The 26600-nt window shown below is 45.2% G+C and overlaps 1 protein-coding gene across 5 annotated transcripts in view; it reads right to left on the reverse strand.

Annotated features, from left to right (window-relative positions):
• LOC146833173 (eukaryotic translation initiation factor 4B-like) overlaps window positions 1-26600 on the reverse strand; it is a 443619-nt gene that overhangs the window by 167571 nt on the left and 249448 nt on the right. For all 5 annotated transcript variants that reach the window (XM_085600827.1, XM_085600828.1, XM_085600825.1 and 2 more), the window contains exon 8: window positions 19944-20129. In XM_085600827.1, the coding sequence (XP_085456953.1) occupies window positions 19944-20129 (186 nt within the window). The remainder of the gene's footprint in view (window positions 1-19943; window positions 20130-26600) is intronic.

Genomic DNA, 26600 nt, shown 5'->3' on the forward strand with positions numbered 1-26600 from the left:
ACTTAACTGCTAACCAATAACACTATTTTCCTCTATAGGATAACATGGACTGTTTTTCTGTGAAAAGGTTCAAAGTGTGGAGTTGGAAAATCTATGAAAACCGTTAAAACTTAACTAAACAAAAACACTATTACTTACCAGTTTACAGGAAATGTCCTAGTGCAGTATCCAGGTATATTGGACTGTGTAAGAAAAGTAATCTGTAAAGTAATCTACTTGACATGCTATTAAAAAGCCAGTACAAAGTATATGTACAGTATTTCAAAAGCATTGCATGACTAGTAGCTCTACTGTAATCATATCAAAGTGCATATACAATTGCAAATCAAACTGTTTACAAACTGCATTACTACTGTAAAGTAAATATTGCTTATCTGTGCCAGGCTTGCTTGGTTCTAGAAAATAAAATAACTAAAATAATATTTTTATACAAAACCAATTGGTCTGAAGTTCAGCCTTTGAGTGTATGATATTATTTGCTGATTGAGTGTGTACAACAAATGCTTAACACTACCCTCTGAAACAGCCTTACTGCTCGACCACACTACCACAAATAGAGAGTAAGCTGCTATCTACTTTTACCACTGCCCACCTTTGGGTTTGCACTGGACTGTGGACACTATACCTCACTTTGGTATACTATATACAGAGGCAGCTTCCTACAGGATGTACAAGTAAATTACATTTGCCTATTGGGTATAAGCCTAGTCTACCATGTTCAAGGAGAGAGCACACGCACTTTAGCACTGGTTAGCAGTGGTAAAGTCTGAAAGCCTGCAAACATTAAGTCAGCAAAACAGAAGGTCTGAGGGCAAAACGTCAGTGGGCAGACCACGTCAAGGATGCCAGGTCTAACACTCAGTAAATGCCATAGTCCAAATTACATCAATTAAACTGGAATTCCTGAGTATCAACTAACAGAATCACGTCTCCAGAGCCAAGAAGTCTTACTTGGGTAGAATGCAAAACAGCTGATGATTAAGTGTTCTTTCCAAATTGATTGGGACAAGCTATTCTAAGGATTAATTTAGTATCTTTGCTTATTCTTATAGCACCAACAGTGGTCTTTCAAGTCCCAGAAATTGGCATCAGGCTAATGTATAACAGCTGTAAAGGCCAGCAGACTCATGACAATATCATCATTAATTTAAACCTTTCTTCATAAGCATTTCCCAAGCAATGTTCAAAGTGATCATCATCTGTCAACTCTAAGACCAGTACTACAACATGAGAATCAAAAACTGTCTAAATAGACACAAAAAGAACTTGTTTTTATTTTAAGCATCTCGGATTGCTATGCACAGACAAACTTTCTTTAATTATTGATGTTCAGTGCAAGTATTGAAGAGATTTTAAGAGGCTGCGAATGGCATGGAAGTGACATGTCACCTCATCATATAGTTTCTCCCTTCTTATGGCCCTCATCAAAAACGGCTCTTCCAATGTCCTGCATCAATGCATGGCAGGCTGATCAACTTTATGAGACTCCACACAACGATATGGCAGGAAGCAGTGACACTTAGGGCATCTGCTCCCCTATTACGTACTGTTTCGCCTCTAGACACAACCCCAATCCTTTGAACCTCTTCACTCTTTTTCCCCACTTCCCCCAACTCAGCTTTGTCTCAAATATGGTTCTCATCACATCGCAGGGCTGACAAACACCATAAATGAGATACAGCTTTTGCATTCCATGCAGACCCTTTGCACACAGATTTACTGTAAAACAAGCATTGACAAAGCTTTGCAAATGGTTTTCACTGGAACTGTACACATGTGTACTCATAAATGTGTTCCCAGGGGCCAACGGGTAGAGCCTGTGGTGTGGCCAAGGGCAACACTGATGCCAGCAGGGTAGGGGAGAGGTGGATGCAATGTGGGCATAGCTGAAGTAAAGCATTTACATGGTGTGGACAGAGACAGTTATTCTGAGAGTTTGATTCTATACTGACCTCTAAATTATGCCCCTTTAGCCTAGAGGAGACACATCTTAGCTACATCTTAGTGGCTATCCATCTACCCTACACTGGGGTGAGCCTTGTCTGCTTACCATCACTACCTTTAGCGAGCCACGGGTGTAATGGAATTTACTTGATTATTAAACTAAAATAGAATCTTAGAAATCTCAATCTCCGTATTCCTTTAATCTCTTGAATGCTTATAAACAAGCTCTCAGTTAAGGTAGCAACTGCTATAAAAAAAACTTTGACTAAGACCCCCTACTTTGCCAAAACGTTCACTTTAAGTGTTGCTGGCAAAAGAAACATATTGGGTGGTTCTAATTGTCGTTCATAAGGTCAGTGCACATACTTTTACTGCTTTTGATTATATCACTGTGTATTTTTAGATTCTTGCTAAAAGTTGCACGTTTGTCTCTGTTTTCAGTAGGTCCTGTTAATATCCAATATATTACGTTGTTGAGATTTGAATTACAAGGGGAAATACAGTAATTTATATATATTATTCACTGATGAATATTAGTCTTTCAGCCCTTGGTTTAACACTTCATTCAGAAGTAAAAACTGAAGTGCATGCCAGATATTTGAGCAAATGCTTGTTAAATTACAGTACACTGCTTCCTTCTAGGCCTGTACAGAAACAGGAACATTGAAAAGAAGTGTATCAACAAGGGCCCATGCTGGAATGACATTTCACAATTGGTGTGCAACAGAGATGCTCAAACAATTTCCCGAGTGGGAATGCTGCCATTAATGTTATATCACCAAAGTCCTAGAGATGGTGAAAAATCCGTGAGTCACACAAAGAACAAGTGTAGCAAATATATTCAGCAGGAGAACGGGAAGGTGGAGTATGTAGATGGCAAACTTTGGAGCACTGTCAAATATATTGCTAAAGCATGGTGTGGTAGCGCACTGTCAATTACAGATGTAATAAAAGTGCCCTCTTTTTGCATGGTTGCCCCCACTTTTTGCTGAACTGCTGATGTACTTTGAGTGTGTGCACAAACGATAATGTGTGGAAATCGTGTTGCAGTAAATATTTCATCAAGTGTGTTGATTTGTTTCTATTAAAATCTTTGTTTTCACCACATTTCAGAATTACAAAGAAATGATTAATTTGTCTTATCCACAGTGCAAATATATTCTACATATTAGTTTAGTTCATTTACTGATATTTTAATATTGTGTGCTAGAAAAAAAATTACATCCTTCAGCCTTTTAACACTTCCAGTACCCAGCAACTTTATTGCATAGTTCCCATTACAAAATTCTCTCATTTTGCAATTAGACAAATAAAAATAAATGACAACCTCAATTTTAAAAGAATAAACAGCATTTTGTCAGACTAGACAGCCTGGCATTTGACCTCTGTTGTAAACACAGCAAATATGCCAAGAATAAATCAAAAATTAAAGGCTCTTTAGTGCTCATCCGACTTTTGAACTTTCACCTGATTGATGATCTCGTAGTTCCAGAGACAAAGGTTCAATCAGTCATGCAGAAAGAGGATTCTCAGAGTAAAAGATAACAGATTGGAAACATTGTGGAGAGAAACCTGAAGTGGTCTACCATGAGTGGTGGATTGGATATTAAATCATGTGTGTCACCGAACATTATAGCAACGCACATATGATGTAGTAAACCGTATCAAAGAAAAACCGTATGATTATTACAACTAACCAAACTACAGCTGCTCCCTGAACTAGCATACAGGGGAGACCGCTTAAATCGCATTCCATAAGAAGGGGACAGAGTGTGCATGCAACAAGAAGTCAACAAGGCCTTCGTATACTATTATGACATACTATGCAGCACTGGAGACGATTGAGGACCAAGACTACCATACATACTAGAAGTGGAATTGGCAGCGATAGCCCCTGCAGACACAGAAGCTATGAGATGTGAGGTGGCAAGGGGGAGATGAGGAAAGGTAGCACGGTCAGGCAGGCTGCTGATGCATTTTTACACCTTCTATCCTGAACATTTAACTTCAACCCTAGCTTTGCTTAATGCAGCAAGGCAAGAACTCCAACTGATGCCTTTGATGTAAACTGCAATAATGGTAGCTCTTTCCAAAGATGGAAGCGATACAACACACCCCTATCAATGCTCAAAGAGAACAAGATCCTCAGCAAAATACTAGCAAAGAGACTTGCCTCACATTTACAGGTTGGGGCACGTACTTGAGTGTACTGACACTGACAGCCCCTGTACAGTGGTGCTTGGCATAAACATAGAAAAAGCATTCAACTCCTTGCACTGGGGCTTCTCGTATGCCTCAATGGAAAAGCTGGGACTGGGAACGGCCTATATATGATGGACTCAGCTACTTCATACTAACCCAGAGTTAAAGAGTGCACAGATTGGACTATCTTCAGGGGCCAAACAGTTAAAAGGGGCACTGGGCAGGGATGTCTATAGCTCTCCCCCTCCTTTTTTCGAATACAGTGGAGACATTCGCTGAGAGGTGTAGAAGCAGAAGAAAGTTCAGGGAAATTGAGGTGGGGTGGACGATGCATTATATTTCTCTCTATACAGGTGACATTTAGATTCACGTACGAGACGGTAGAGCAGATATGGAGAGGGCAATAGAGAGGTTGCATGAATTTAGGTTAGTTTCTGGCATAAAGGTAAACGAGCAAAACGAGGACTTGGCCGGTGGGGACACCCAACAGGTAAACCAATATTAAAGGGTATTATTCAAAAAAGAGGAAATAAGGGAAAAAACTTGGTGCTGCTTCAGAGATCCCGGTTTTCCTTACAGGGAATATACTGTATATTGAATCATGAACTGAGAAAAACAAAATACAAATATGAATGTCCATATAAATCCTTATTTTATTTTCCATCCTTCTCTTGGACGCTGGAGAAATGAGTCTTGAGTTGATTGAGAACACAGGTATTACATTACAACAAATACATCAGTGACCATCTTCATATACATGTGGTAATACAACACAGCCAACACGTGTTTCGCGAAAAACGTTTCGCTTCTTCAGGGCTTCGCAAAAAAGATTGCAAGTAATTATAATTCTGAACTTAAGACATCTAGTTCCCACAATCCTTCGCAATCCAGTAATTCATTCAAAGATTTCCTTAAATGGAGCGCTCATGGCTATAGCCTCCCATCAGTTAAGATGACAGATCACGGAAAGGGGCACTTTCCTACACACCCCACAACCAAAAGACGATAAGACTATCTTTTCCGTAGCAAGTCTTCATTGTCTAAGTGAAAGAACCTGGAAAGTCCATCTGCATTGGTAGTCCCAGGTCTATGTTCCAAGTAAAGTCCATTCCCTGTAGGGAGATGGACCACCTAAAAACTTTGGGATTTTCACCTTTCATTTGCATTAGCCATTTGAAAGGTCTATGGTCAGTTTGAACTATGAGGTGAGTACCAAACGAACAAGTTGCTTACCTTCGGTAACGCTTTTTCTGGTGGATACAGTATCTAACTGTGGATTCCTCACCTTGAGAATATCCCCTGCGCCAGCCACAATCTAATATTTTTCGTAGCTCTCCACGCCGACTAGGACGACGTCACAATAGCATGGCTCCGCATGCGGATCCGCTGATGTCACTGGAGCCATAAGAGAGCCTAGTCGGTGTGATGTAAGAAAGTGGGTTTCTGTTGCAGTAACTTTTTGCCTAATAGCTGATGCACTTTTCCTTGTTGTGCCCTGGGCTCCTGCCAATCAGGTGCCCAGGGCCCGTGTTCCTTCCCTAAAAAATGCCTAACAGCCAAAACCCAAATTGGCAAACCCTGGCCACATGTCAGCCCCTGGTAAATGGTACCCAGGGCCTTGTGACCAGGGAAGGCCTCTAAGGGCTGCAGCACTCATTGTGCCACCCTTAGAGGCCCTGTACCCCAAGACACACACACACTGCTCTTGCAGGCTGAGTGTCTGGATACAAGACAAAACAGAGAGTCGACATGGCACACATCCCTGTGCGCCATGCTCACAACCTACACTGCCCTGGCATACATCAGCCACCCCTCTAGCTGGGTGCCCTATGCCAGTGGTGTGGGCACAGAGGCAGGAGCCCTGTGCCCCTACAGTACCCAGGTCCTGTAAGTGCAGTGCTGCCAGCTAAGAGTATATGGTGCTGGGAGCTTGTCAAACTGCTCAGCACATTAAATCCACACTGATGCCAGTGTGTGACTTAATGTACAAAGCACCACAGAGGGCATCTTAGAGAGGCCCCCTGAAACCTAAACCTACAATCCACGTCTGTTCTGAGGCTGCCTAGGCTGCCACACAGCAGACATGTTGCTGGACCCCTGGGTAGGAGAGCCCCTGCTCTCCTGGATCTGCAACAATGCACATCCTGGGCGAGGTGCTAAATCTCCTCCCCCAGGATGGGCAGGGGGAAGCTTCAAAGGCATGCCACCTCTGTGAGCTTCCCCAGGCCACTGCAATCCCCCACTCTGGCGGGAAGCTTGGCCGGAAACCCCAAATAAGGACAGAGGATGTGCCAGCCTGCCAACCCCACCCCTCAGGTGGGGGAGGCGAGGTGAAGCACATCTCCGGGCTCGCGCCATCTTGAAGATGGGAAGCCCTGCCCAATCAGGACTAGGCTCCTGCCCCCTCACACAGGAGAGAGGCAGGATAGGGGGTGTACCCACCCCAGGACAGGGACCCATTGGCCCCTGCCCTTCACCTACCTGTAATGCCCCTAAATCTAGTATTTAGGGGCACCCTGAACCTTCCTTCCCCAGATTCCAAACTACAAAGAAGAGCAAGAAGAAAGAAGACCTGCCCTGCAGCTGCTAAAAAGAGGAAGACACCAACTGCTTTGGCCCCAGCCCTACCGGCCTGTCGACCCTCAAACCTGCTCCAACCCGGCATCTCTTGTGGCCAGCAACCTCACAAACCCCGGAGGACCTGGCTACCTCTTGGCTCTAAGCCCCTGGGACTCCCATGAGTAGAGGCTCCACTCAAAACCTCTAATCCCTGGCAGCAGCCCGGAACCGCGAACACAGCACACTCTGCACCAGCCAAGCCTGGCCAGTGCCGAAGTGAACAAAGACCCTGATGACGACCCCACGGCGACTGTGACCCCGAGTTCGGCACCCCAAGGACCTCCCTCGACACTCCCGAAGAAGACTGCAGCTTCAGAACAAGGTGCCCCCCCCCCCCCCCAACCGCGATCAACAGAGGGTAAGATTTTCCGACACCAAAAGGCACCCCTGCACGCGGCGCCCCACGGCCCCCTGTGCCCAATCCCGGGGTACCTACCTATCCTCCAACTACCCAACTTACCTCAAAGTGGTGGTGGCACCTAAAGGTCCTCGTCCCCGAGCTTGCAGACTTTTTCTAAACCGGAGATTTCGCATTGAAATCAATCGAGCGCCCGAAGGCTCAAAAGCACTCTGCACCCAGCCGCCCGAGTGGCCCTGGCAGTGAAAACTCTACACCTACCTACTTCCCCACTTGCCCTGAGTAAGTGACCAGGAGTCCAGCTCCCATAGCCGCGTGGCTTGCCAGTCAGCAGCCACCAACCAAGGCCCCCCCCTATCCCTCATAGGAGAACATTGGGCCTAACTCTCTCTGCACCCGGCCGCCCTAGAGCCGCTGAGGGTGAACCAACTGTACCAACCTGACCCTGGGGGACCCCCGAGTCTATGCCCAGAACCTCAACTCTGCCAGTCGAGTACTTACCCTTAAACCGCAAACTCTATTTTCCTCATAGGGTAACATTGACTGGCTTTTTCCTGAAATTTCTTCGAAGTGCGGACTTTTCAAATCTTAAAATATTAACCAAAAATCAGCCGAGTAACGTAAACGAAATTACTCACCTGCTCTTAGGTGAGCTCCCAGTGCTGGATCTTGGTGCCCAGCACTGACTCTGAAAAATACTTACAACTGTACTTACCCTTAACTCAATTTTCTTCCATAGGAAACCATTGACTGTTTTTCTGTGAAATTTCTTCTAAGTATTGATTTCTGCAATCTTTAAATATTCTTCAAAAATCGTATATCTGAAAACGTAATTACTTACCTGTTTTGGATAAAGGTCCCAGTACTGAGTCTAGGCACCTAGTACTGGATTACAAAAGTAACAAGAACATACTGTATCTGTAACCTGAATTTTCTTCCATAGGGAATCATTGACCGTTTTCTAAGTGTCAACTTTTAAAATAGCTAAATATTGTTTAAAAATCATTACAGTAATTAAGTCGACTTTCATCACTTGATTCTGAGTACTGATCCAGGACTGAATCTAGGATCCAGTCCTGGAATTCCAAAAGTAATCCTAAAAGTAATCTGTGGCAAATAACATGAAACTTCCATGGAACTCAATGCATTATTGTGTTTAAAATAGTGTTGCCTATTGCCACCACTTGTAACTGTTTACAAAAGTCAATTACATCTTAGAAAAGTATTTATATAAAGCATCTCACTCTGAGAAAGTAAATTTTAATTCCAATTGTTGGTTCTAAAATAAAACAAGCATATTTTTATATATAAACAATTGGCCTAGAGTTCAGTTATTGAGTGTGTGAGACCATTTGCTGGCTGAGTGTGTACAACAAATGCTTTACACTGTCCTCCGATACTGCCTTACTGCTCGACCAAGCTACCACTTTAGAGAGTAAGGTTATATCTAACTTTAGCCTCTGTCAAACCCTTGGGGACTGTGGACTCTGTACAGCCTGTACCTATTTGGGAACAGTATATACAGAGCCACTTTCTCACAGATGACGTCAGTTCCGACCTTTTTTTCCCCATGCCTTCGAGGCACACAGGCGGACCGACAATATATATACACAGTATACACAGTACATAATATTCAAAACAACACAGCGTGAAGTCAATGCAGGAAAGCAAAAGAAATAACACTTCCTTTAACAGTAACAGATAGATTTTATCACATTCACTATTGTAGGTATACAAGGGTTGACAACGGGGAGGCGGGTGGGTCAGTGAGGAATCCACAGGCAGATACTGTATCCACCAGAAAAAGCATTACCGTAGGTAAGTAACTTGTTCTCCTGATGGATACATCTGCCAGTGGATTCCTCACCTTGTGAATAGAGTCCCACAGTAGTCCCCACTCCCGGAGGGTGTCCACCCTTCTATACCAAAAAGTCCTGAAGGACGGAACGTGCAAAGTGTCCATCTCTCCTCACCTCGGAATCTAAGCAGTAATGCTTTGCAAAAGTGTGGAGGGAGGCCCAAGTTGCCGCTCTACAAATGTCCTCCACAGGAACACCTCTAGATAAGGCAGATGTAGAAGACTTTGCCCTGGTAGAGTGAGCCATTATACCCTCTGGAGGTTCCTTACCGGCCAAAGAGTAACAGATCGTGATGCACAAGATAATCCATTTGGAAAGGGTGCGCTTGTGCACCGCTCTGCCTTTCCTGCAGCCAATGAAGCCCACAAAGAGCTGGTCATCCACTCGAAAGTCTTTAGTTCTATGGAGGTAAAAACTCACCGTCCTTTTAGGGTCCAAGCGGTGAAGCCGCTCCTCCTTGGAAGGGTGAGGGGGATGATAGAAGGTAGGAAGGGTAATGGACTGCCCCAGATGGAAAGGAGTTACCACCTTAGGCAGAAAAGCAGCCCTGGTCCTGAGTACCATTCTTTCAGCATGAATGGTCAAGAACGGGGGTTTCGAACTCAGAGCTTGAAGCTCACTTACCCTCCTTGCAGAGGTAATAGCAATGAGAAAAACTGCTTTAAAGGACAATAGCCTTAAGGGACACTTGTGCAAGGGTTCAAAGGGAGAACCCATCAAGTAAGTTAAGACAAGAGTTAAGTCCCATTGAGGCACAATAAATGGAGTGGGCGGAAATTTGTTGGTAAGGCCCTTAATGAACCGTAACACAATAGGTGATTTAAACAAGGACGGCTGATCCGGAAAGCAAAGGAATGCCGACAAAAGCCGATAAATAACCCTTCACAGTAGCTACAGCAAAACCTTGCTGAGCTAGAGCGAGAGCAAACTGAAGGATGTTGGATAAACGAGCCCTCAAAGGGTCAATAGACTTCTCCCCACACCAATGGACAAATTTGGACCACCTATAGGAATAGATGGACTTGGCGGAGAGACGCCTGGCAGACAAAATCACGTCCACCACATCAGGCGGGAGAGAAAGAATTCAGGTTGCCCCGTTCAATCTCCAGGCATGAAGGTGTAAGCTGTGGGGGTGTAGAACCTGCCCCTGCGACTGCGAGAGGAGGTCTGCCGAGAGGGAGACGGAGCGGAGGGCACGAGGAGAGGTGGAGAACATCTGTATACCACACCCTTCTTGGCCAATCCGGTGCGCTCAATATGACTTGGGCCCGGTGTTGGCGAATATTCCTCAGAACCCAAGGAGTCAAGGGTATGGGAGGAAACGCGTAAAGGAGATGTGAGTCCCATCTCAACTGAAACGCGTCCCCCAAAGCTCCCTGCATCGGATACTGGAGACTGCAGAATGACTGACAGGGAGCGTTCGTTAGTGGCAAACCGGTCCACCCGAGGAGTTCCCCACGTACGAAAAACGTGACAAACCACCTCCGGATGGAGCCTCCACTCGTGGTCAGCATAGAACTGCCGACTGAGACGGTCTGCGCGTACGTTCAGAACTCCGGGCAGATTTGCCATCAGACAAATCGGATGTTCCTGAACCCAGGACCAGAGACGCAGAGCCTCTCTGCAGAGACAATGCGACCCCACTCCCTGCTTGTTGAAATACCACATCGCGGTAGTGTTGTCCGTCAGGACTTGAACCGACTGACCGTGAAGGGAAGGGAGGAAGGCCTTGAGTGCCAAACGTAACTCCTGCAACTCCAAAAGGTTGATGTGAAGCAACCTTTCCTCCGGAGACCAAAGACCCTTGATCTCCAGATCCCCCAGATGCGCACCCCACCCTAAGGTGGATGCATCACTGTGGCCACCGATGGAGGTAGATGGAAGGGCTTTCCTTGAGATAGATTGCCCTCCACAGTCCACCAAGATAGATACGCTGCAGCTTCTCTGAGATCTCCATTGGGCGGATACCACTGCCTGCAGAGGCACCACTGGAGCGCCCTCATGTGCCAGCGTGCATGGTTGACCAACAGAATGTAGGAAGCAAACAGACCGAGCAGACGAAAGACCTTCAGGACTGGAACGACCGCTCCATTGTAAAACAAGGGAATCATTTCCTGTATGTCGAGAACCCTTTGTGGAGGTGGGAATGCTCAATACACAGTTGTGTCCAGTACTGGCCCTATGAACAGGTTGCGCTGAGAGGGCACCAGGTGAGATTTGGGTACGTTTATCGAGAAACCCAATTTGTACAACAGCTGAGTTGTAACCTGCAGATGATGAAGCACCTTCTCTGGCGACTCCGCTTTGATCAGCCAGTCATCCAGATAGGGGAAAACTGGACTCCCCGACCTTCTGAGATAGGCTGCCACCACTGCCATCACCTTGGTGAAGACTCAAGGTGCAGTAGTAAGACCAAACAGGAGAACCGCAAACTGAAAATGTTGCGACCCTACCGTAAAACGAAGATACTTCCTGTGCGACTCCAGGATCGGAATATGAAAATACACATCCTACAAGTCCATCGACACCATCCAGTCCTCCTGTTGCAGTGCTTGAAGAACCTGTGCAAGGGTGAGCATCTTGAACTTCTCCTGCTTCAGAAAAAAGTTCAAGATCCTGAGATCCAGGATTGGACGTAGCCTGCCATCCTTCTTGGGTATCAGGAAATACCGGGAGTAGCATCCCTGATCCCTTTCCTGCTCTGGAACCACCTCTAGCGCATGTTTTTTTCAATAATGTCAGGACTTCCTCCTGCAGGAAAAGGTGGTCTTCCGAGCAAGCACCTTGGCAAGGAGGGTAATTTGGAGGGAATTCCCGAAAGGGAAGAGCATACCCATTTTCCACAAGATTTAGAACCCAAAAGGTCTGAGGGACCGATTGCCAATCTTGTAGAAAATGGGTAAGCCGACCCCCCCACAGGACCAACATGATCCAGAATGGTGGATCTAGGGCTGCTTTGCTGTGGGAAGAGGGAGGGAGTAGGAGGAGGGCTGACTACCTCGTGGAAGACCTCTGTTCTTGCCCCTGTAGGCCTTATACAGGGTATGCTGCTGCTGAGGCTGCCTGTAGGTCCGAAAGGACGACCTCCCAAAACCTCTATCTTCTGTAAGAGGAACCTCTAGGCTGCGCCTGCAGACCCTGAGACTTAGCTGTGGTTTTGCTGTCCTTGAACCTTTCCAACGCTGCATCTGCTTTCTTCCCAAACAGTCCAGAACCATCAAAGGGTAGGTCTAGAAGTGTTGCCTGAACATCTGGAGAGAACTCGACGACTTAAGCCAAGCACTTCTTGTGGCAACCGAGGAGCCCATGATCCTGGCAACACAGTCCGCAGTGTCCAAACCACTCTGAATAACTTGACGTGCAGCTGCTTGAGTATCCGACAAGACCTCATTAAATTTCTGCCTGTCCTCCTCAGACAATTTAGGAGCCAGCTGTTTTACAGAGTCCATTAGGGCGTGGATGTAACGGCCCAAAAGACAGGTGGCATTTGTGGACTTCAAGGCCATACTTGCCGAGGAGAACACCTTCTTGGCTGACTGGTCAAACTTTTTTGACTATCACTAGGAACTTGAGGAAATGCTCCAGAAGACTTTTGAACATGCAGCTTGAACCAGTAAGGGTTTATCAGAGGGTAGTGTTAAGCAACTGTTGTACACACTCAGCAAATGGAGTCACACACTCAAAGACTGAACTCAGACCAATTTGATTTGTATAAAAATAATTATATTTATTTTCTTGAAACAAGCAAGCCTGGTATAGGGAAGTGTAAACTTACAAGCAAGCTGAATGAAAAGGACTTTGGTACAGGTTTGTAAATGCTTTCAATACAGTGGAAATTACTGTTGGATTACTTTTTCTACTCAGTGTGCTACGCCTAGATATACTTGGACATTTCCTAGCAAAAAGGTAAGTAAAGCAGTTTAGTTATTTGCAGTGTTTTTCAATGTTTCATACAAAACACTCCACGCTTAAGTTGTAACTCCAAGCTTTTAAATAGTTTTTTAGGAAAAAGCAGTTAATGCAATCCTATTGAAGGAAACTGAGTAATCTGTTTAAAGGTAAGTCGATGTTTTTGGGAGTTGGTATTCTGGGGTAAGAACCAGGGTTCCCGGAGTGTCAAGGATGCACTCTCAAAGCACCCTCAGCGGCACCAGGGCGGCCGGGTGCAGAGTGCTGAGGCCCAATGTTATCCAATGGGGCAAAGGGGGCCTCCGGTTGGTGGCTGGTCACGAGCAGGCCACAAGGTTGTGGGAGAAAAGCTCCTGGTGTTAGGCTAAGGGCAAAGGGGGATTCGAGTTAGCACCCAAAGTACACCCGCAGTGGCACAGGGGCAGCTGGATTTTGTTTTTGCATCGGGTGCCCTGTTGATTTCAGTTGGGATTCTCTGGTTGAAACAAAGACTGCAGGCTCGGGGACTAAGATCTTCTGGAGGTGACTACCGGTTCGAGAGGTAGGTTGGGATGCCTGGGGATGCTGGGACACAGTCGGTTGGGCCACCCAAGGCCGTGGGACTTCGGGTGTCTTTAGGCGTCCAGCTTTCCTAACCAGCTCCGGTCGCAGGATCCTCCAGAAAGAGGCTGCAGGCTTCGCTTGGAGATCACCCCGGCCTCCGGCCAGAGATCACCCCGGCCAGAGATCACTCCGGCCAGAGATCACCCCGGCCAGAGATCACCCCGGCCTCCGGCCAGAGATCACCCCGGCCTCCGGCCAGAGATCACCGGGGAGACCTCCTCGTGGTGTTGGGCCACTAACTCGAGCTGCAGCCGTCGGGTGCAGAGTGGTGCAGACTTGCGGATTTGGCCAGAGCCAGAGTGTGGGTGAGAAAACCCATTGCTCACAGGAGACCGTCTTTGGCTTGGAAGGCAGGGCAGGTCCTTCGGGTTCTTAAGGCTGCTGCACACACCGGAATTTCGCTTCTGCAGGTTCGAGGTGGGGACAGGCCAGAAGGGCTGGGCCAAGTCAGTGGGCGTCGTCCTCTTATTAGCTTTAGCACAACTTCTTCGGTCAGCATCCTTTTCTCCTTGGTCACTTCTTGTCTGAGGAGGCAAGGTTCAGGGTTGCCCGAAATACTAGATTTAGGGGCCTTACAGGTTGCGACCAATGGGTCCATTCCTTGGGGTGGGTACATCCCCCGTTATGCCACCCACCAGTGGGAGGGGGTCATATGCCTCACTCTGGTTGGCTGGGTCCCCTCATCTGCAAGAGGGCAGGGACAGAGTTGTGCTTTAAAGGCTTGCCGCCTTAGAGGGAGGCAAGGTAAAGCGTCCCCTTCGTGGACCCTGCCCACTCAGGGTGAGGAGGCTTGGCACCTCACCCCAGGATGTGCATTGTTTCAGACCCAGAGAGCAGCAGGCTCTCAACCCAGGGGTCCCGAAACATGTCTGGTGGTGGCAGCTGGCAAGCAGCCAGTCAGCCAGGACACTAGAGATAGGTCGTTTTTCAGGGGGCTTTTCCAAGATGCCCTCCAAGTGCATTTTTCATTAAATCTCACACTGCCATCAGTGTCTGTTTAATGTGCTGAGAAGTTTGATACCAAACTTCCAAGTTTTCGGTAAAGCTATTATGGTACTGTGGAGTTCGTAATGACAAACTCCCAGCACCATATACTCTTGATGGCATTACTGCACTTACAATGTCGAAGAATTGACTTACACATTGAAGAGTGTGAGTGTGTATGTGTGTAAAGGTACAGGGCCTCTAAGAGTGGCACAATAAGTACTGCAGCCCTAAAGGCCTTCCCTGGCCCCAGCGCCCTTGGTACCTGTGGTACCATTTACAAGGGACTGACTGGTGGCCAAAAAATGCCAATTGGGTTTTGTTTTCAATGCAGCTTAGCGAAAGAACATAGGCCCTGGGTACCTGTTTGGCAGGAACCCAGGGCGCGCACAGTCAAAGAACATCCGCTGTTTAGCAAAAAGTGGGGGCAATCACGCAAAAAGAGAGCACTTTATTACACCCTGTAAGCATCTGTTCTTGGCATGTGGGGCTGTAGATTCACATGCTTTGCAAAACTCCTGCTGTCTAGTGTCTGGTCCGGATGTCTCAAGTTTTTTTCTCTTCAAAGTCGTCTTTCGAGTCACAAGGTAAGGCGACGACTCCTCTTGGTAATCGTGCACATGGTAATCGACTCCTTTGTTTTCCTGCAAGAGCATAAGAAAGGAGTAAGTGTACGTAAATAGGTCCATGCATGTGTAGTGTAAACGAGAACTGCAACGACCATAGGTGTCTGGGGCAGAGTGAGGGTGCATGTTGATCAACAGCCCTACATGCCAAGAAGAGATGCTTACAGGGTAAGCAACAATCCATTCAAGGCGTGTTGCTGTAGATACACATGCTTTGCATACACTGTTTAGCAGAGCCATCCAAAAGGCGGTGGGAACCAGTGGATATTGTAGTTGTTTGAAAGTGTTCATAGCACCCCTGCCCTACATTAGCTTGTTGGTGTACAAACACATCCACACAATAGTGTTTGGTAAATGTGTGGTGCAGACCATGTAGCTTCTTTACAAAATGTCAGCTATGGGAAGGTTAACTAAAAAAGCCATAGATTTCCCTATTTTACAAAAAGTGTGCTCTAGGTGGTGTAGATGAAGTCCTTTTGGCTTTAATATAGCATGTCTGGATACATTTAACAATTAATCCAGGAATGCCAGATTTTGAAATAGGTTTCCCTTTGTGAGGTGAAGCAAATCCAACAAAAATGTGTTTTGTTTTACATTAATGCTCTTTTAACATCTAATGTATGAAGAGCTCTTTCTGCTACGGAATCTAGTTGGGGAAAGAAAACTGGTAGCTCAACCGATTGGTTAATATGAAAAGCAGATACTACCTTTGGAAGGAATTTTGGGTTGGAAGAAAAGTCCTTCTAAGGTTTGCTCCTGAAGCTCACTCACATCTTGATGAGGTGACAGCAATTAAAAAAGCAACCTTCCAAGAAAGAAATTGGAGTGGGCAATTATGTACAGGTTCAAAAGGTGAACCCATAAGTCTTGTTAGAACATTAAGGTTCTATGTAGGTGCGGTGGGACCTTTGTTGATTTCACTCTTAAGGCCTTCCATAAAATTACTGGTACCCTGAACATATGTAAGTGTTGTCCGTTTTGAAGGTAGGCAGCCCCTGCTGCAAGGTGTAGATATATGGAGATGTACACCAGACCTGGAGCGTCATAAATGCAAAAGATAAATAAGGTTTTGTATAAATGCAGATAGTGGATCAATTGTTTGATAATTACAACAAACAAACCTTTTCCACATGGCTGCATAGCAAGCTCTAGTGGTAGGTTTACGTGCTTCCTTAAGAAGGTTCATGGATTCTGGTGACAGATTTAGATATCCAAACTCTTACTACAGCAGCCAAATCACTAGGTTTAGTTCCTTTGGGTATCTCATTTCACCATGGTTCTGAGTGAGGTTTGGCACGAGGTGAAGCTGCTCGTGTGCAACTACTGAAAGTTCAAGTAGTGTTGTAAACCATGGTTGACAAGCCCGTGTGGGAGCTACTAGAATAAGGGTGAGAGACATCTGCCTGAGCTTCCGAACCAGAAATGGAAGAAGAGGCGAAAAAGAATGGGCAAATATTCATGACTAATCACATACATAGGGCATTGCCTTTGGATAGAGGGTGTGGTAAACCTGGAAGTGAAGTTTTGGCAAATTGCGCAGTCGCAAAGAAGTCTATTTGTGGAAACCCTCATTTGTGGAAGTATGGAAGGAGGACCTGGGGGTGGAGTTCCCACTCGTGGACCCTGCTGAGGAGGCCGACAAAGTCTTCTGTCCCTGGAAGGTGTTCTGCTAGCAGGTGGATTTTGCGTCTTTTTCCACTTCTCTAAGGATTCATCCACTTGTGGGCTGAAGAGATGTTTATCAAATGGAACATTTAATAAGGTCTGTTGGACTTCTTGCTTAAACCCAGAGATACCCAACCAGGCACACCTCCTTAAGAGAACGCTGGTATTGATCCCTCTGGCAGCGGTGTCAGCAGCATCCAATAGAGGAATTTGAAATTAATTTTACTTCCTCTACTAAATACTGTCCCTTTTTCGCATGCTCCTCTGGGACATATTTGAGCAATTCTTCATGTCATCCCAATGAGCTTGTACGTATCCGACAAGAAGTGACTGGCTGTTTGTGCAGCTACTCGTTTGCCTGAGGTATATATCAGCTTTGACTGTCAGGAAGTGGTGCATCAGCTGTTTGCGAGTTTGCTCTTTGGCAAGCATTAGACACAACCAATGAGTACTGTGGAAACGGACTTCTAATAAAAATTGGGTCAGATGGTAGAGGTTTGTACTTTGCCCAACCTAGGAGTAGTAATGCGTGCATGTCCAGGGTCCTTAAAAACATCCTTTACATGGTGCATCATTCCCTTTAACATTGGAAGAGACTGATGTTTTGTGGTAAGTACCTAAGGGTACAAATAAAGTCTTTGTGTAAAGTGACCTCATGATACGAGGCTGCCTTGGCTATGAACTCCTGATGGGTTATCAGGAGGTGAGGGTTTTGCAGGATAAAGATCATGATCTGTCTCCCCTTGAGGATCTATATCATAATCCTGCCAATGATCTGGTGGTTCTTCATAATTGCTGCCATCCCCTAAATCTAGGTCTGTGTGACCAGAACCCGGGGCTGTAATATTTAGAGAGTTTGTAGGTGAAGAAGGTACCAGGGGTACAAGAGAATGTGGTGGTGAAGGAGTAGGAAAAGGGTGCAGGTATCTACTATCTGGTGTCTTTTAGGAACAAAGTTTTCCTTATGGAAGATGGTACTGGCACAGATTTTGCTAGGTGTCCAGTGTCTGGATGAAAATGTAATTTTTTTGTTCTGGATCAAGCCTTTCTTGCATGGGTTGTAGGATGGGCTCCAGTAGTGCTGGAGGAGCAGATTTATGTTTTGGTGCCAAAGTTTTGGGAACCGAAGCGGTCTTCTTTCGGTACTGATCATTTGGGAGCCCAAGTGGTGCTGTCTCGGCTCAGTGCAGATCCTGAAGGCTTTATCTGTGCTTTCGGTGCTGAGCCAGAGGGCGGGGCGTTAGAAAGCAGAGTATCGGTGCCTACCATGGCCGGACGGCAGTGGTGGCCCAGAAGCCCTTTGTTAAAAAGAAGTAGGTTTGTGTGTGGGCAAAGAGGTTTGGGTACTCACGCCACCCTGACCAAATCGATATGGAGTTCCATGATCTTATGGCTGAAGTTCGTAGTCAGAGTCTTGAACGGACAAAGCCTCTTCTTCGGAGGCAGACTCTTCCATGACTTCCTACTGTTCGATATCTTCTTGGCCAAAGATATCAGGGGTGTTTTCAGCCTCTGAATTTCACTACATCAAGCCAGACGGTCCCACAAGGTCTTTTTAGACCAAAATGACTGACAGGAGTCACACTCTTTGTGCTCTAGAAATCAGCACAAATTGCAAACTTTATCAAGGTCGGTGAGCGGGTAAATGAAGCGGCAGAGGGCAGAATTGAAACGGAGTCCATTCCATCAGCTTATGCTGATTGAGTTGGTATGCAGTAGAAGGTAACCCTGACAACTAGGCCTGAAGGCCACAGGAGGGGTGTTCCGACCAGATGAGTGAAGTTTTCAGACTTTTGATACGCGAGGGATAGAAAACCTGTTCGCAACACTACAGATGAGGGTAGAGTAAATTGTGCACCCAAAGGATCCGAAAGAACAGTCTTGAACTGAAGTGCCGAAATACACGTCCAAATCCGATGGCGGAAAGAAAATCTAGCAATGAAGTCTATGACCATGCGCACTATTAGCAAGAGGAGGAGTCACCTTACCTCGTGACTCAAAAGACTTCTTTGGGACTTCTTCGGGGAAAAAAAAAATACTTGTAGACATCCGGACCAAACACTGGATAGCAGGAGTATGCAAAGCATGGGTATCTACAGCACACATGCCTCAAACACTATTTTTGTAACTATGATGGATACAGGAGATAGTCCTTAATACCTCTGGATGCCCAAATGTGTAAGGAAAGATAACGCACATCATAAAAAAATATTGGTTATCAATACACAAGTCTCATAGCCCCATTTGAAGAGTCAAAGGTTGCCATCACAAGCTGCAATATGAGCAGATTTAAAATGGCGAAGGTATCTAAAAAGCATAAGTATCGTAATTATAGCCCTGGAAAAAAAAGAAAAGACAGGATTTGAATCGATAATCTATATGTTTAATCTCCTGGCATGAAAGGTGGGTAATTTCCAAGCAGAAAAGAGAAAATAAAGACTATGCAGACATTTACCATAACAAATGCAGTGCGAAAGAGGCTGTATTAAAACATGAGACCGCAAAAATGTCTATTACCCTCACTCTTCGACCAAAAAACAAAAGAAGCAAAAGAGACATGGTTTGTTCCGTTGGTAATAAGAATGACTGAATAAGGACAGTGACATATACAACCAGACTATATGAAAGGTGCTACCTGGCATGGCTGGACTCACATCCCAGGTATTAACACATTCCAAATTACAATAATTAGTCCAGCTAAGGAAGGAGGCTCACAAGTGTGAAACAATATGCTGCATTGGTTTGGCATAGTGTGCTCAGTATTAACTAAAAACAATAATAAACCAAAGGCTCACTGTATGAGACCCAAGAATTCCACATGACCAAACTATGAGATGGAGGGACAACAGTTCAAGAGGTAAAGCTTGTGCAGATTAAATGTACTGTTGTGTACGAATAAATAGAGAAACAGACAGATTTCACATTCGAAGATTCAATTGTAGGCCATAAAAAAAAATGGTCTGGGAATGCATTGGAAGATTGCAAATCAGATGTGAGATGAACTGTCCATTTTAGGTGAACGGTTTAATTAGGAGAGGGGATTCAACAGAAATCTTTAACAGTCTGATGTTTGCCAGTAAAAGTCTAGGAACTGTCATTTCTGAAAGAATTGGCTGTACCCCCGGCCCAAACATACCTTACATTTTACAACACCCTCCAGCAGAGCACACCTACCTCTCTCCTCTCGTCGGAAATCATCCCTGGGGGATTCAGTCCACCTGTCCCTGTCGTCACGCCGCTCTGATCGATCACCATAGCGGTCTCCACCGCCCCTGAAATCATCCCTCTTCTCATAGTCCTGCCGGTAGCCAGTGCCAAAGGCTCTCCGACTGCCCCGGGAGTCGTCAAATCCTCCCCCGCCTGAGAACAACAACAGACATCAGGGTTCCACAGCCTGTGATTGGCTCGAAGCATTGCATCATACACCAAAGGATATGTCAAGAGGACAGCCACATGCAGATCGGCAAATAGCACCACAAGAGATTGGCGAGGGTTATGCCAGGGACAATTACCATTAAAGAAAAAGAGCACACAATTCAAAGCAGGTATAGACACTTTACTACTACCACCACCCCAATTCTGCAATAACAGTGCCTCCTTACTCATGTACTTCAGAAATGCTCAGCAATTACTACACATGCTGTATACTGCCTAGAATAAATAGCATCACCTCACAAAGACCGCCTCCTAACACCAATACTCTAAATCTTCAAAACAAGTCTAGGGGAAATGCTTCATCAATATACATTACGAGAAGCAAACTACAAAACCTCTGGTGTCTCTAGCCTATACACTCCTGATCCTGAGAGCTAGAACACAGACTGCAGAAACCACTATAAACTTTGCAAAGCCTGGCACATAGATCAATTTACCACCCACCCATGTCACAATAACCAATCACATTCCAGCACCAAAATAGGTAACTTTTGAAGACCTCATTTACCATCTTTTTATAATTAACAAAGTCTTTTTTGGAATTGGTTACAAATTTGAGACCAAAGTCAGGAGCAACAATAAACCTGAACAACCACCTAAGGCCAGTTCTAGCTTGGTGGTGACAAGAACATGAAGGATAATCTGTACGAAAATTATTAAAAAATAGTAGCAGCAAGATACTCCTCCATATTTTGCTCTGAAACAATGACATCAAGCTATACTAATTGATCAGTGCAGTCAAACTGCTTAGAGTGCAATGGATTGGAGAGGGATTGAGTGGAAAGGAGAGACGGAGTCAGGAATTGTATTTAACAGTGTGAGGGTCATGGACACACTGATTACTTTGGTCATGTTTGAAGGCCCGGACTGGATCCCATTGCAACAAGATTGAAGCACACAGAAAGAGCCTCAGTCAGTCCTTCATATGCCTCCTCTGCCCCTGCCTCATCCCAAAGGGCATGTACATTACTTTTATGGACACAAAGAACCTTGTGGAAAATAAACAAGCCTCATTGAAGGAAACTATTTCTCAGAAGATAAAAATTTTAAAGCTTGCAAAAACAGAAATACAAGCACTCCGTAAAGGAAAAAAGACAAGCATTGGCATAGCCAATAGGTCTCGCTTTTGGGACCTTATAAGTATTTAGTTATGTAGCACAATATCCTTGGTGCAACAACATCAACTGTTGAGTGGCTAAACACTTATAAGGTCCCAAAGGCGAGACCTATTGGCTATGCATATGCTTGTTCCCTTTATATGTGAGCCATTTCATCAGGGACGTGAAAACACACTTTCAAAGTATGGCAACAAGCCTGCTTCTGTGTGATGCACGAGGGATGAGTTTTCTGGGCTCACCACCAAAACGTAAGACACTCCGATTTCTATGTCCAGGAGTAATGTGTTCCTATATTTAAATCGAAGTGTGCCAGCTCTTCTGTAAGGTAGTACAGTCCCAGAATAGAACTGCCGCCTTCAAGGAGCTGTATGGTGCACTAATGTCAAACTAGGGCAACACTGTAAAATGTGTACTGCAAGACCCAGAATTCATCTTGCTGGGGGCGGGGAGAATGCCAAAACAGAAGGACGGTGTCACGGGTAACGTGAGGCCACTTGACAGCTATAACGTGTTGCTTTATGCACCACTTAAATGTATACAGACAGAAACAGACCCTGGTCTACATTTCCAATTAAAACAAAAACGCAGCCAACGGCCACTATGAGATTTAACTCATTGGCGTTCACTGTCACCCCACGAATTCGCCAGCACAATGAACGCACTGCTAATCTGCACCATATCCCGTGTGACACCTAGACCCCGATGGATTTTTAGCAAGCAGCACTTTGTATTCTATGACTTGAAGAGTTGTTGGTTTTTCCTACAGGACAGAAGATTCCAGCATGCAAGCCGATGTAGAAGAATACAGGACTAGTTTATCATCACACTCGTGACACTAAAGGACCTGCAGCCAGGATCGAGGACAATAAGCATAACGCAACAAATACGTGTGGCTCTTAAATGACATTTGATAACTGAGCACAGAAGTGACACCACGAAGGACAAATACAGAAATAAAAAGCATTGGCCGCGCGGCAGTAAAAGTAAAGCCGCACGGCCGTAGAAGCCAAAGTCATCACGATCACTCTGAAAGTGATCGCGATGACGCGCTAAAGCACGCTAGGGATGCGTGCGCAGCAGCGGGGGGAGGGGCGGAGATGGTGCTGAAGGCTGGCGCAGGAAAGGCAGATGGCTGGGCGAGAAGGGAGGGGGGGAATGCGGGGAGCAGCTGTGCGCATGCACGCCATCGTGCACTCAAGCTTGTAGCCAGCTCAAAAATGTGGGTAGCACTTTCAAAACCCACCTACTAAATGTCTCGCCAGACCAACGCATGCGCTGGGTCAGGCGAGACCTAAAAAAGTACACAGAATAAAAACCAGGGTCCAAAAACGTACTTTTATGTGGCCTTTGCACTTGTGCTTGACCTTCAACAAAACTTTGTGATTAAAAAAAAGTATGGGTGCCATCACTGCCACAATGAGGTGAATTGCTGGTGGTCAGCTGTGGCGGCACTGTAATCTAGAGGTTTACAGCAGAGAAAGAACTCATTCCAACATAGAAAAGCTGAAGGCCAGAGAGCAGCAAGTTCAGAGCCTTTCTGCAACGACAAGACATGTATATCGAAGATTCTGTAATGCCAATGACACAGGGCTTAGACCATGAAGAGCAACAATGATGGTGACACCTAGAGATGAGGAATCCAAGGAGACTCCTCCGAGGGCTGCATTCAGCTGCCTCCCAAGGATCCCAGAGAATCAGATGGCCCAGGAAGGCGAGTAATTTGTATCATCACAAGAGGCGAGTTGTGGAAACCAGAAAGGGGAGAGCATGAAGAGAGGCAGTATGAGGTAGAACAGAACAGAGGATTAGGGGCACACATCACCGATACCCCAGACAAGACAAGAAGCTGCGGTTGGTGCCCCAAACCATCTAAAAATCGTGAGCAAGAAGGGTTCAGGCTAATGAAATGCCAGGAAATACACGACTGTGGTGTCCAGCCCAGTTGGGATGGTGGGGGCGGGGGGTTTGGGAAGGAATGCATTTACGCTAGGGTGCATGAACTCAGTCGACTGACAGGCTTAATGATTATGCCTATCCTCTAGCCGTACAAGGGTCGGACTAGGATGATGGTTTGATTATATACACGGGAGGGAACTGTGCGGAGGTTTAAACTACTGGGAAACTTGTTCCTAGAGGAAACTGGATGTAGAAAGGAAAACCGACCTCCAATACCTCCACTTTAACAAAGTTCAGTTCCAGGAAACATCTAAGCGAGGGGGACAGGTGTGAAAGGCCTCACAGTGAGGCTAAACTACGGACTAGTTCTTCCCAGACAACAATCACTGAATATTCTTGCCCCCTTTCATGTATGCACACCAAAAGAGAGGGGCACAATTTGTTTTGCTAATTGAGATCACTAAAGAAAAAAACCAAATAAAGAAGCTGAGGACTAATTACGTCACCACTTTTGCTGGAAAGTGCACAGTAATTTAACTTTCCCACGACTATCTGCAACATAATCGACAAGTAGCAATTTGTCTCCTAAGGCTATCACTAAGGAAGTCTTGCGATCCAGTCTCATCTCTCTTCTCAGTTTATTTTTAAAGGTGAAAAGACTGGGCATATTAAAATATGGCAGATATAAAAACAGTTGTGATCTGAGAGAGACGTGCTCAGTAATGATGTGGGCTCCAGGATACTAGAGGCCGAAGCGAAGACAGACCAGCTTCAATGGAAAGAAAGCAGACAGAGTGGAAATCAATGCTCGGCAGGTCCAAGCTGAGGCCATTATCTTCAGGTGTGAGATTATCACAAGAGAGCAAGACGAGAAAATATCCAGGTTTGAGGACTGGAGAAAGGAGTAGAGGGAGCATGCCTAATGTTCTTTGCAATTAACCTGGATGATGAACATTCACCAATTTGAACTGGTGGTGCTCCACAGCTTCAGAGACTAGGAGAAATTCTTCTAAGTGGCAAACCTCCTTTAAAAACTTCAGTTCACTCTATCAGGATATTCCCTCTGCAACTTCAGTAATTTCCAGATTTTTACAGAGAAACTTTGGGCCAAACACACAAGGCATTACTGGACCTGCCCGTTTAGCATTACATTTGATTCCTAGCATAAAACCCATCACTTTACAGAGATAACTAAGGCAGCTCAACTTCTGCAGATCCAACTGCATGAACCAGAAGAGGACATGGACCATAGCACTAAAAGCACTATGGAGTCAGAAGATACTAGTAGGACACCACGGAGGAACGAGCAGAGAGATAGGGTGAAAAAACAAAAACAGACAGCCACAAGTTGCTAAAAATACCAAGAAATGTAACAATGTTCCCAGACTGTAGACTGCACTAGTTGAGGAGGTGGAGAGCATTAAATGGCTCGACTAGGATTTAGCAGTGCCTCCACTCCATCTATTGAATGGTGGGGGGGGGGGGGGGGGGGAGGGGGCGGGAATAAACAAGAAGCATTGAGACACCAATTGTTGAAAATGATTTGAATTAGTGGTGTTTAACTTCTAGTACAAGTCATTTTATGTGCATGTAGCAACATGGATTGCTGACATAATTCAAATGAAAAAAAGGTGTCCTGGAGGACCACTGAGAGTTCACCCCATACAGCACAGCAGGCCAAATGTTTGCGGTCCAAGTTGGCCTAAATTGTATTCCTGGTCTTCTGCAGCACAACACAGAGAAACATAAAAGGTGGTTCAATATTTTCATAGACAAATAGGTGTCAAACTCATGACCCACAAACATGAGAGGGTGGTTAGGTCATGCTTACAGGATTTCCTCAGGATAAATAGATCACAGTTGCCACACTAAATGTCACAAATAAGGGTCAGGACTTGCTCTTGACATCCTTCCTCAATACTCTGGAAGACTTTGGAGTTCGAAACTTAAATATAGCGGGAGATTGACTGTCTGGAACAAATGTAATGCTATTTCTGGAGACTTTTCTAAAAACTGAAGGCAATACTAAGGAATACGGGCCAAATAGATCCATGACAGGAAAAGCAGGTAAGCCAAACATACTTGAAGTTTTTCATGCACTTACATAGAACGTACTCAAGAACTGATATCTTCATAACCAACAGGCTCAGGCACACCACCAATATACACCCAATGACACTTCAGACCATACCTAGGTGTCTATTTTACCGTAGGAAATGAAAAACAGCCCCACAAGGCAAACTGATACTTCACCAAGCATAACTTAGAAATCAGGTGTTGAGGGAGGAATTTAAGATTCATTACAGAATATTGCCAAATGAATCACCCAGAAGATGCCAGTTATGCTTATAACAGGTATGTGGCTATAGAGGTTTTGGGGAAAACGTATCTAGGCATGATGGCAAAATTAAAATAATAAAAACACAGGAAACCTACCATATTGGAGGAAGAACTTCAGCTAGCAGAGAGAACACAGAGAGAAACCAACCATGCTACTATAGTGTAAAGTTAGGACCCTTAAAGGTAAGATGAATGTCCAAACCACAAAGCCAAAATTAATCTCCTTCAACCTAAAAAGACTGCCTACATATCAGTAAGCTACGTAGAGACGAACATGCCCAAATAACCTAGGCAAAATAGAGACTAGCTATATAGGAGAAAACTGCATCGACTAAGAAGGGGAAGCTGAAAGCCTTTCAGGAATTTTTATACCACTCTGTACAGGTATGCACTACTACCAGAGACAAAACACGAAAAAAACTCATCAGGTGGACCGGAACCAATGGACTGAGCATGTTACCCTCAGCGACACTGTTACCAAACATTAGAATTGGACTACCTTCCTTTTTCCACATCTCCCCTTTACACCATAACCCCACTTTTACACCAGCCTTAGATCCAGGCCAGTTTGACAAATGGAAGTAAAGCAACTGCCTAACCATTTCCGACATGTTTCGAGGCAATGAGATCTTCTGCTTCAACACCTATAGGTCAATTTATTTGGATGAATCTGAATGATAACACTATACGCTAACTCAGCAACTAATCTTGCACCCACACACCATAAATGCCACTACTGGAGAACTTAATCTACGGGAAAATGTTTTGTGCACAGCTGGTGAATCAAAAGGCTTAATCATCCTATTTAAGAGGTTCTCAAGAGCCTTATCAAAACAAGTTTCTTTTACAAGGCCCACTGGAATTCTTTATAGGGGACGGAGGTGAAAATCAATAGAAGACCCCTTTGGCAATTCATCCTTAATTTGTCCTAACCACAGCACAACAGGCATGTAAGCCCACTGTAAGATGATATTTGATTTGGTAAACATACCCCTCTGAAATTTTTAAGTACTAACTAAATGTTAGACAATACTGGAGGGGT

This window comes from Triturus cristatus, chromosome 4_2, assembly GCF_964204655.1.
Source record: "Triturus cristatus chromosome 4_2, aTriCri1.1, whole genome shotgun sequence".
Taxonomy (NCBI): domain Eukaryota; kingdom Metazoa; phylum Chordata; class Amphibia; order Caudata; family Salamandridae; genus Triturus; species Triturus cristatus.